The sequence below is a fragment of the Hoplias malabaricus genome, chromosome 16 (assembly GCF_029633855.1).
Source record: "Hoplias malabaricus isolate fHopMal1 chromosome 16, fHopMal1.hap1, whole genome shotgun sequence".
Classification (NCBI taxonomy): domain Eukaryota; kingdom Metazoa; phylum Chordata; class Actinopteri; order Characiformes; family Erythrinidae; genus Hoplias; species Hoplias malabaricus.
The window spans coordinates 7,075,087-7,087,494 of NC_089815.1; the positions used below are offsets into that span (position 1 = coordinate 7,075,087).

General features: G+C 36.2%; 1 protein-coding gene across 1 annotated transcript; it reads left to right on the forward strand.

Moving 5' to 3' along the window:
• The first annotated feature begins 273 nt into the window (after nt 1–273).
• On the forward strand, nt 274–8,618 carry adgrg3 (adhesion G protein-coupled receptor G3). Its single transcript, XM_066648219.1, has 12 exons — nt 274–356; nt 637–703; nt 2,006–2,099; nt 3,040–3,174; nt 4,412–4,525; nt 4,706–4,745; nt 4,907–4,998; nt 5,117–5,232; nt 5,543–5,808; nt 6,679–6,781; nt 6,891–7,198; nt 8,257–8,618. The coding sequence occupies exons 1-12, from the start codon at nt 299–301 to the stop codon at nt 8,379–8,381; spliced, it is 1,518 nt and encodes a 505-aa protein (XP_066504316.1). The 5' UTR covers nt 274–298; the 3' UTR covers nt 8,382–8,618.
• The last annotated feature ends 3,790 nt before the right edge of the window (nt 8,619–12,408 follow it).

Here is a 12,408-nt window from a genome sequence, read left to right on the forward strand (position 1 = left end):
TAAAGGTTCTTCCTGTCTGCAATGCTCAAATAACCATTTTAAAAACCCTTTTAAATAAATCAGTTAAACGTGACATCTCTAGTGGTGGTTGTAATTTAAATGGTATATTTTCTCTTTGTGGTATGATAGCTGAGACTGATAATCTATGGAAAAATGAGTTGATGATGATGACGTGATGACAGCTTCCGATTCAGCAGTAAACCACAAATGTGAGAAAAAAAAGACCTTATAGACAATGAGGAACCAAAAGTAAACAGGCATTTGACTAACAAAGAGTCATAACGTTTTGGACGGTAACATGAGGAGACGCTGTGTACTCATCGTTTTTTATCTTATCATGATCTTGGCTGTGAAAGGTAAGAAAAGAATTGTTCCCTCGTGATCTTAGCAGCACTGAAAATAACAGTGGTTTTTGGCTTTCTGTTTAACGTTATAAAACATTTCTGAAGTATTTCTTATAAATAAGTGAGATATATTATGATGGTGACTCATTGATTTGAATAGGTTCTTTGGTAAAACGTAGTATAAAGACTCATGGGCCAAGCCTAAAAATATTTAGTTAAAACTTTTGAAATAAGACTTACATTTGAAAACAAAAGTTAAAACCATTATCTGATATTACACTGTGCAACACAGGAGGAGCCAGGGCCATGAGCTGTTCTGGAGTTCTGAAGCACTGTAGAACAGATAATAACGTCCCTGGGTAAGGTTTATCTATATCCATATATCTATACTGAAAGAAAAATCTGCTTATATGCCTATATTTACTTTGTTTATAATGAATGTGTAAAACACCAGGCCCCCCATAATGATAATGTTTGTAAAAAGTCCAAATCATTTTTTTCCCTCTGTAAATCTGATTTGAAATAAATATCTTAATGAAGGAATCATTGTCATCCAGGTGCTTGTCATAAAATTAGAATATCATGAAAAAGTTGATTAATTCCAATCAAAAAGTGAAACTTGTAGGTTGTCTTTTGGACAACTGTCAAGTCAGTAGTCTTCCCTATGAGTGTGTAGCCTACAGAACCAGACTGAGAGACCATTTTCTGAGATACTGAATTTGGGTTTTTCATTAGTTGTCAGTTATAATCATCAAATTAAAAGAAATAAACACTTGAATTATATCAGTGTGTGTGTGATGAATGAGAATAATATAGAAGTTTCACTTTTTTAATTGAATTATTTAAATAAATAAACATTTTTATGATATTCTGATTTCATGACCGGAACCTGTACAAATATTCATATTCATCAAGTAACGTTTAAGTACATGATTCAATCTTTCAACCCTATGGCCTTTAAAATATTATCATTAAAACATTTTGAGACTCAAGTACATAGCTGTACGGTTTCAAATCTACAGCCTTCTTTATATTTGCCATTAAAATTTTATAGTTAACTTTTGCAAATGCAGCTTCTATAGTTAAAACCAATCGGGGGTTTTTTTATTGCTCAAACAATATTCATGTTGGCTTCCTAAACAGGGATTAATTTTATTCCTGGACAATGCCCTCCTTTCAATCGAAAATCGCAATCTAAAATGCTGAGTAGTCCAGGACTAGGCTTAATCATTGTCTGGGAAACCCAGATCTGATCACAATGCATTTATACACACATATCCATTCCCATTCACACTGAGATTTGATCACATTTCATTTATACACATGCTATCCAATCACAATGCATTTATACACACTCTCAGATCTGATCAAACATACTGTGGGCTCGTTAGCAACATCGGAAGACGTTCAATGCACCAGATGCATTTTAATGGCAAATGTAAACTGGGCCTTTAATATTAACTCTTATTAATTTTTCATTTATTTTGTGTACACACAGGAAGAAAAATAGAGATTTTTGTTGCAAAATAACATTGCCATGACTTGCTTTACTAGTACTGATTATTAGTAACTAATTATTATTACTAAAATATTACAAGTGTAATTACAGGCTAGTATCCTCTGTAATAGTATCATTATAATGAATAAGACATTTTGAACAGGTGTGTTGAAAGGAACATGAGAACGTGCGTAAGAGGCAAAATTATAGTTCCTGACCCAAACTTGTATCTGATGAATGCCAATTCCTCCAGTGAGGTAAGCGCATAATTTATATTCACTTTTACAAGGCTTTTACTTTTATAAAAGCAGACTTAAGTAAAATAATACATTAGAAGGGTATGTCCAAATATATCTAGAGAACCCATGCTTTGTTGGGACTAATGCCAAGACAGAATTAGTGAGTTTCTGTATTTTGAGCTCTGGTCCACAAACATCACCTCCTAAACTGTTAGATGTTTTTTCATTACTCCAGAGAATGAACTTTCATTGATCCAAAGCCCAAAGCCTGGGGTGGTGGGGCAACGGAGGTTTGGCATTGAGCATGTTGAACTGCAGCTTCTTCATATTATCCCATTTCATTTCATGCATTTCTATGCAGATAATACTAGCTTTGTGTGTACAATTGGACATCAATGTCCTTGAAACAGCTAAATTCACTTATTAAATAGTGACTGCAAACATTTGGATTTGGACAGCTTACGCAATAACCCAACTACCTCATGGGGAAACTCCAAATTCCATGACATAAACTGTGAACGTTTCTTTTCTCATTCTCTAATGCAATGCTGGGAACTTTGTACATTTATTACATCAAGTGACATTGTTATGTCACAAAAAGGGATTTCAAAGCAACGTTTCTATCTTCTTGCTTTAACCACTCAGGACTGAACACAGTGCTGTATGGAATGGACTGTATATGTATAGACAAATGCACACCATGTGTGGTATAAATGGCACATCTGTAACCAGCTCCTGTGGCTATAGTAGTGCTTGGCCCAGCATAATCTAGGATAACCATACTTCACTGACCAACATTGCATGATTATTAGTTTGCAAATATTAATCCACATTGTTGATTTCCCAAGCACGGAACTCCAATGAGCGGATAATCGATGACAGAAAGCTAGTCTTATTGGAAGATGTACATATAGATGTGGATATGGTATAAATTTAATGTACCTCATTGCTTTTTCAGACCAGAGTAAACACCGTGTATGGACATGTAATCCATATTCCCATAGAAGCTGTCCTGAAAAGCGGTGGCAATCAGTCAGACACTAAAGACAGTGTTAAATTGACTGTTTCTGTTCTTAACCACAGCCTTTTTGAGGTAAGTGTTAAGTGGTTATCTCTTGATCAGTATAACAAAATAATCTAAGATACAAACTAAAATTTACCTAACCATAAAAACATAGATAAAAAGAAAGACATCAAGTAACCTATCTCCCTTCTGTATAAACAGGAGAAAAATTACATCAAAACAAAATGGCACTCACCCCTACACTTGTGATTAACTTTTAGAGTTTAAACAAACAGGACACACACCAGGTAAACAGTATAACAATGGCTAAGATTTACAAAGATAGATCTTTAACCAAAACCTTCAATCGGGATTAATTTACCTTTACATTTACCTTTACACAACCAACATTTAAAACAAATCTGCCACACACCACATGGTGACAGGCAACACCATGGGGCAAACCCCATCATCCGGGCATGGCCAATCCTGTGTTCTCCTGGTGATCAGCTGACAAACCAAGAAGTCATGTGGTCCATTCCAAGTAACTGTCTCTGTAATCAGCTGACTCTGGTAGAAAGACAGTACAGAGAGAAAGAACACAACAACCTGACCAAGCTAGGGCTACATCCAACTGCACAACTCTAGATGTAACAGTGCTGACATCACATTTATGACATTTCACAGATTTGACAATCTGTGTTTGACAATCCCCTCTGGAGAAAACGTTTAACACAAATAATTCAGAACTACTTCAACACATGGACACATGGACTTGTTTAAAATGGGTCTACAGCCCTATAGCCTTTTCCGAAGAATATTTTGCGCTAAACTAGTCCCCAATAAACACCATTAAAAAGTCATTTCACCCCATGGTTCAACTGCTAAAAAAAATAATATGAGTGGCGTTTGTGTGGAAATATTCCCTCACTCTAGGCTTCCCATATTTATAAGTGTGGCAATATTTTGCGTCATCAGAGTGCAGAAACATTAGCTGACGTATTTGGAGAATGATTATATTCATTCACACATAACAGAGTTGAAAGAAATCAGTGGCAGAAATCACCACATTGAAAAAAGGTTCATTTACAATGTGGAAAACTGGGTTCAAAATTTGTTCATAAATTCCACACTGTTGAAGCATCAAATCCTACAAATATAAAACAGAATAATAATGAACAACAGAGAGAGACACAGTGCTGACAGACTACTACTACTACTACTACTACTATTATTACTATTATTATTATTATTATTATTATAAATCACATGACACCTTAAAAGTTATAATGAGTCACAGCCCCTTCTTTGTTTTATTGTGGAATAGGCACCTTCAGGTATTCTATCTACGCATGAGCAGGTCTTAGGAGTGTGGCTCGGTGACAAAGATGTCCACAACCTGTCTGAACCCGTTAAAATTATGTTTTCAAACATCACTCAGGTAAGAAATTAATTTTATCACACAGTTCAAGAACTAAATTTCTATGTAGTTGTTGACTGTAATTATGTAATTTAATCAGAAGTGTTTTTTAATATAAAAGTTTCATAATAATAAAATGTTTTTAAAATGAGGTAAATGGTTTTAATATTTTCTGCCCAAAAAATCACACCTATCTTTCAGAATGGAAGTGGAGAATGTGTTTTCTGGAAACTGGACAAAGGTAAAGGCTTCCAAGTATTCCACCTCAATTTTCCAACCTCTGAATGATTTACACAGAAACAAATGCTAAGAATGTACTTTTACCAAGTTCCTGTTTCATTTTTATGTGTGTGTGTGTGTGTGTGTGTGTGTGTGTGTGTGTGTGTGTGCGCACGCACATAGGGAGTTGGAGCAAAGATGGTTGCCGCACCATTCAGAACAACACAGATATTGTCTGTAACTGCAATCACCTCAGTTTCTTTGCCGTTCTCATTGTAAGTTGATTTTCATAAACATTCTAAATGATCTACCATTGCCTTTCTAAGGAGAACACATTTTGAGGTTTGCATTCTGTACAACAGCTGATTCTGAGTTTGAATTGATCCCTGACAGAGCCCTGAAGTGCCAAGTCCTGCTCATGTTCAGAATCTTGTATACATCTCATACGTGGGGTCATCTCTTTCTGTGGTGTTTTCAGCCATCGTAATTGTGTTTTTAATCTGCCAGAGGTGAGACAGCACAGGGCACCTACCCATCACAAGACACCAGTCACACTCTGATCTAAAAAATGCTTAAAAGGCATATTTTAAAGCTCTCACGAGGAAAAAGGTCACATGGCATGGGACAGAGCCTTGCATTCACAACTCAGACACATAGTTTGACTTCCTTTTAGTTTGACAAAATGCATTTACAACAATTATACCTTCTGTTTGCTGTAAATATGTGTCATGTTTGGGTTTATTTGTCAAAAGCGAGTTGGGCGTTTTGTGGTTTTCTTTGGTTATTGTCTAACACCTCCTCCTGTCTGTCACTTTACAGGAAGTCAAAGGCAGAGCACAGCATCAGCATTCGTTTCCAGCTTACAGTCTCATTATTTCTACTGCATCTCTTCTTCTTGGTCAGCTCTTTTTCATCTGAAGCAGCTAGTGCAGTCTGTAAGTCCCTAGGATTAATAATGCACTGGGCCCTGCTGGCCACCTTCACCTGGACAGCCATCGAAGGGTTCCATCTGTACCTCCTACTGGTACGGGTCTTCAACATCTACATCCGGAAATACCTACTCAAACTAAGCCTGGTGGGCTGGGGTGAGTTGATAAAGATGTGATCCATCATCTATGCCCAGACTGGCAATAGAAAGAGTCAAGAACACTCCCAGTGGCCAGTTTATTAGGTACACATTGAGAAAAGTGCAAATAAAAATAGGCAACACTATATTCTACCTGAATTTCTGAACATATCCATAACACACTAAAAAGTAATAAGCAGATCTTGTTTTCAAGAATCACTTGATATGAGTCAGTACATGAGCTTATGGGCAACTCAGAGAAAGCAAAATGGATGCAGCTTGAGTAATGCAGAGGTCTGTGTATCTTTTGTTATATCATTCAATATGGGGAAATGGCTCGTTCACTCTTTTTCTATTGTAAGAATAGAAATGAAAAACCAGACAATGAAAGGTACATGGACCTTCAAATCACCCTCGGATTACAGAACCTAACACTGCAAAAGCAGCACATTTACATTATGTATCAAATTAGGGCGGCACAGTGGTGCAGCAGGTAGTGTCGCAGTCACACAGCTTCAGGGACCTGGAGGTTGTGGGTTCTAGTCCCGTGTCCGTGTGGTTTTGCTCCAGTTTCCTCCCACGGTCCAAAAACACACATTGGTAGGTGGACTGGCGACTCAAAAGTGTCCATAGATGTGAGTGTGTGAGTGAATGTGTGTCGCGCTGTGAAGGACTGGCGCCCCCTCCAGGGTGTGTTCCTGCCTTGCGCCCAGTGATTCCGGGTAGGCTCCAGACCCACCGTGACCCTGAACTAGATAAGCGCTTACAGATAATGAATCAATGAATGAATGGTATCAAGTTAAGCCCCTCCTCAATGCTGACACTGTGGATGGAACTTGTCACCAGTAACAAAACTGATTTTTTTATTTATTTCTTCTTCCTGCTTTAGGAGTTCCTACAATTGCTGTGATCATCTGTGGTGGGGCTGGAGCTTATGGCAAATACGTCCTCAGTATGAAGGACATCATTAATACCACAGTAAACACAGACCTGTAAGACACAATCAGCAGATATAACACATTTCTTCTATCTCTAATCCTTTCTCATGTGTATGCCTTAAACTCACTGTGACCATATGTGCACTTCTTTCCAAATTTCCAGCTGCTGGTTTACTACAGAAAATCAAACCAGTTTCTATAAAGCACTGATGTACACAACAGTGAACGGTTATCTGGGGCTGGTGCTGCTCTTTAACACAGTTATCATGGTGGTGATTGTGGTGAAAATGCGTCAGTTGAGAGCTCGGAACATCCAGGTCAGAGACAGAGAGAAGAGCATGTGGAAAGATTTGGCCACACTGCTTGTGATCAGCTGTATTCTGGGGCTCCCCTGGGGACTAGCGTTCACCACACATGGAGCCCTGAGTCTACCAGGAACTTATCTCTTCAGTATCCTTAATGGTTTCCAAGGTGAGGCTCATTCGAAAACATGATGTTTTTCTGAAAGGAATAGGTTAGCAATTGCACAGTTTTCCCAAGTTTTCCCAAAGATGTTAAAGCAAGTACAATAAAAACACAATGACGTGATGTTTGTAAATAAAATATAATATAATAAATAAATAAAATATATAATAAAATAAATGTACTTAGTTTTTGTAAAGGTGCACTCATTCTGAAACTGATGGTGGGAGGTGCAGCAATCTAAGCTACAGACCTCTAACAAAGAGATTGCTGATACAAAGTTTAGTGTTTAACCCTTTGCAAAGATGGTTAGATGCTTGCCATATTTAAAAATGTCAGTTGGGGTTTGCAATACCCAGATAAGGTAAAAGCAAAGGTGATATATCACTGTGGTAAAACAGTGGCAGTTATTTATCCTACACAGGAAGCATGGTTTCATCTATAGTTTAATCATAACTTGCCACAAAAAGTTAACCATGCACATGCACTACAATTTCCGTTTCCAATAAAAATTACAATTTAATTCCAATTAAAAATGACATATGACTGGTCCTTCTGCATGTAAATCAATTTTTTTTCTGCAATAGTAGGCAGTACTTAGCCACAGTGAGTGGCGAAATGTACCAGACCGAGGGAGTGTGTCAATGCGAGTCTAGGCAAAGCCAGAAATCACAGTTAGAGAGAGATATATTTCAATTAAGATGATATATTTTCCCAAGATATCCATGAATATTTCTAGCAATGCAATACCAGGCTTCATTCTGTAGAAGATTGTGGCTTTATAGATGGTGTGCAGATAACTGACCTTCATGCAATCTGCCCTACTATTAGAAATGGTTGGCACATCATGAAGACAGTTGGGTTAGAAACAAATTGCATACCACTTTTGAATACTTCATTTTAATGCCATGAAATGATCAAAACCTATGATGTTTTCTAGGTCTAGATTGTTACTGATGCTGTACTTGTACGTATTGATAGAAACAGCGTATTTAAAGAAATGTTTTATTTAAAGAAAGATAGATAGAAAGAAATTTATATCAATATTTGTGCCATCCATATTCCAGGTGTCTTCATTTTCCTGTGGTTCCTGTCTATAACTTGTAAGTCCATCCGTGAGAAGGAGCAATCAACAAAGGACACCTCAATGGGTCATCTCACCTCAAAACAGTGGAACAGTGCCAATTACTAAACTATTTTGGATTGAGAGGCTGTGTAATGGACATTTGGTTCATGGCCATGTGTGTGTGAGTGTGTGTGTGTGTGTATATATGAAACTTTTTTTTGTGGTTTCAAAAGACAGTATTTGGGGGTCTATATTTATTTGAACATTAACAAACAATTACAAACCTGTACTGAATTATTTATTTTGTGTAAATCAAAGGCTGTGTGTCACTGCTGCTACTTGTGGTTGGAATGCAATAAAATGTGTGCCTCCTTGCCTCTGATGACTTATTGCGATAAGTAGAATTACTCAACTCAAGAGTTACTCCACAGTGCCTAGACGCCTAAGATGGCTATCTTGAGTGTTTTTGCTCGGAGATGTGAATTCAGCTGTTACATAGGTTTGCCATCCACTGTAAGTATTGAACTAGTTCCATGTCATCCTTGACTGTTTCAAAACTATATTGTGGATGAGCTTTTCATTATGTTTGTGGAATAATGATACCTGTGGTGATGTACTACTCCATGGAAGTCCAAAAAAGGATGCAGAGATAATCAAAACAGGCTACACAATATCAAGACTGTAGTGAGAAGAAGATTTGATTATACAATGCCTCATTTGTAGCAGGAAAAATGGGGTTAAAGTACACTATACTTTAATGAATGTGGGGGTAACAATACAGTCATCAAATTTACTATTGAGTAATTCCAGAAATGTAATAAATAAAATGAATTACTTTAGTCGTCCTTGCTTGTATCAGGGTCTCCATCACACAGTGAATTCATCAGTGTTAAATCAACACTATTAGTTTTAACTTAACACTTAGAGTGTTTATTATTACCCTAACAGTGTTGGTAACACTGGTGAATTTACTGTGCAGTCCGGAGCCTACCCTGAATCATTGGGCACAACACAGAAACACACCCTTGAGGGGGCGACACGCACACACACAGACACTTTTGAGTCGCTAATCCACCTACCAACATGTGTTTTTGGACCATGGGAGGACACCCACACAGACACAGGGAGAACACACCAAATTCCTCACAGACAGTCACCCGGAGCGGGACTTGAACCCACAACCTCTAGGTCCCTGGAGCAGTGTGACTGTGACATGTTTCATCAGGTTGACCAGAACCTAGCTGAGGATGAAATGGACCTTGTAAGTTTCTTTCAGTATTATTTTATATGGATGTCATTACGTTTAGAACAAAGCCTTATATCACCTTTTTGACATCATTTTAAAACACAAGCTACTGTTTAACATCAGCCAAACTTTCATGATGAACATACCCAGAAGGTTTTGATCCAACAGCAATGATACAGAAGTCCAAGAGTGACCACTTTGCAGTATCAGACCATTCTGCTCACCTTGATTAAACATATTACTAAACACATTTAATACAGTATTAATTAAAACTACTGACTACAGGCTCTGAACCCACCACGACCCTGAACTGGATAAGTAGTTACAGATAATGAATGATTGAATGAACTACTGAACTATTGAATGAACTACTGATTATTAATTAATCATATTTATAAAACTACTAAGCACATGGACTAAATTATACATTATACCTATTTATTACAAGTTTTATTATACATATTTAATCAACTCTTTGATCAAACATTTATCAAACCTTTAATTTACATTTTTAATAAATTAACAATTAAACATTTTTACTAAAATATGAATTACTGTGTTAGTTAAACTATTATTACTTAAATAATTATTAGCAAAATAATCACTAAACTACATAATAAACATTTACTCTCCTATCAGTTTATTTATACAAGAAATTATTTAACAATTCATTTCAAATTATTCAACAACACATTTACTACATTAATTACTAAACACATTCACTGAAACTGTTAATTAAACCTATTCAATAAAAATATATTTAACATATTAGCTCAACTATTATTAAATAAATTAACTAAGCTATTAATGAAACATTCACTAAACTATTAAATATTCACTAAACTGTTTAATTAGCAATAATTGATTTTACTAAATCGTTAATTAAATATTTTTAATCAACTCTTTATTTATCTTTAATTATTTCAATTATTCTGTAAAATATTAAACACATTCACTAATATATTAATTAGTGTATTTACTCAAGTATGTGTCAAATCTATTTACTAAAATGTAATCATATTTACTACTTTTTACTCAATTATTCACTCAAATTTTATCAAAACATGGAAAATCAAGGAAACTGACACAAAATATTGTTTGCCTGCTGAGTAATTTTTTTCCTTATTTTAAATATATTTGTGTAATAAAAATAAAGTTTTTAAATGATTATTCGTGTCCTTTTGGAAATATTTCAGATAAGAAAACATTTTGAAAAGAAATATAGGTTTTTGATCTATTGTATGTAATTTCAGACCTGGCAAACAAGCGCGCGTGCACGCACACACACACACACACACACACACACATAGACATTGTTCTGTGGTATCTATTGTCGTCAGATTTCACATAAAGTCACAGAAAATATCAGATTTTTTATACATAAGCTTTAACGTATTTGTAACAAACGTTATTCCACTGCATTGTGTTAATTAAATAATGTATCTATGTCGTTCTGCTTTTTGTCCAACTTTATCGTGTTTTCTGATAAATTGCTTTAAATACTATGGTGCACCAGGTAGATTTTATCCATTTATTTAAATTAAAGTTTTCTTTCTCCATAAGACATTTAGCAAATGTTTCTTCTTTGTTGTCATGTAACCATCCGGCCCCGAAACATCGTTTGAATATTGCAGTGTACATCAGTGTTACCTGTTACTAATAGCCTGTTACTTAAGCCTGAACAATTCTCCCGCATCCAATACTCCGACTACGAAAATCAATAGTTGCTACAAACGTATACGAGGTCCACACATGCACTGCTACAGGATATGGAGCATTATTCTTTTAGTTTTTAATCTGTGAGTGGTCTTAATGTTTTGGCTCACCGATGTGACCGACAGGAGATGGTCTTGAAGATAGCGGACTTTGGCTCCATCTGTTGTTTAAGGCGTGTAATAGCTTTTCGACGTACACAAATATCTTTACATGTCGCTAGATATCCCAGTCATTATCTGGTCCAGTTATCCAAAGCCTCTTAGCATTAAGGTCGTCTAGAGAATGTGTTTGTGTTCACGCTACAATTTAATATTTATCTTTGTTTTAAGGCGCTTTTGAAAAACTGGGTCTATATTTAAAATATTAACTGAGGGCAAAAGTGTACATATACCGAGACTTTCAATCTCCACATAAATATTTCAAAACTCACATTTCATATCCCTATACTTTTATTTTGGCAAGTAGCCTGCGTTGTTCACGTAAGAGTTCATTTTACAAGTATTAATAAGAACCATGTTTACTTCGCCATCCGCTCACTTTCAGATTTTTAGTTGAACAAAGGCGACATAAACCAAGCTTAAAGGTGTCTTTATACAGTCAGAGATTTCAGAAATAATGGTTGTATGTATCTGAAACTGACAGTTTAGAAATTAATTACTGTACCCGTCTATTTAAGAAAGAAGCCTGTGAAAAAGTAAGACCTACTCCAAGCATTAAAATGGAGGATTGTTATTAGGATGTCATCTTTGTGTGGGCCTGTGGATTGTTTGTGTGGACCAAAGTGTAATTTTGTTTTTGAGGACTGGAGTGGCAGTTGGTTTGAGACGAATGAACGACAACGGCGGTTTTCGTTTAAATTCATTACGCAGATTACTCTGTGGGCAGGTGATTGGTGGGCAATGACCACCCAGCCCACAAGTAGCCACGCCCCCTGCTCACTGCTCTAATAGAAATTCAGCAAAGTACAGCGTTTTGTAGAGAGGAAAATGGTGAGCATTTTGAACTAAATAACACCACTGAAACTGAGATGTGGGGATGTTTTGTTTTAAAAAAATAACGGCCTGGTGCTCTTCAGAAAGTATGTGACATCATGAAGTTGCTCATTTTAAAAATGGTCATTTAATATGATTTAAAAATACCCCTTGAGGAATTACCTTGAAAGCTTAAACTTTGCCAAATAAGGGTCTCCCA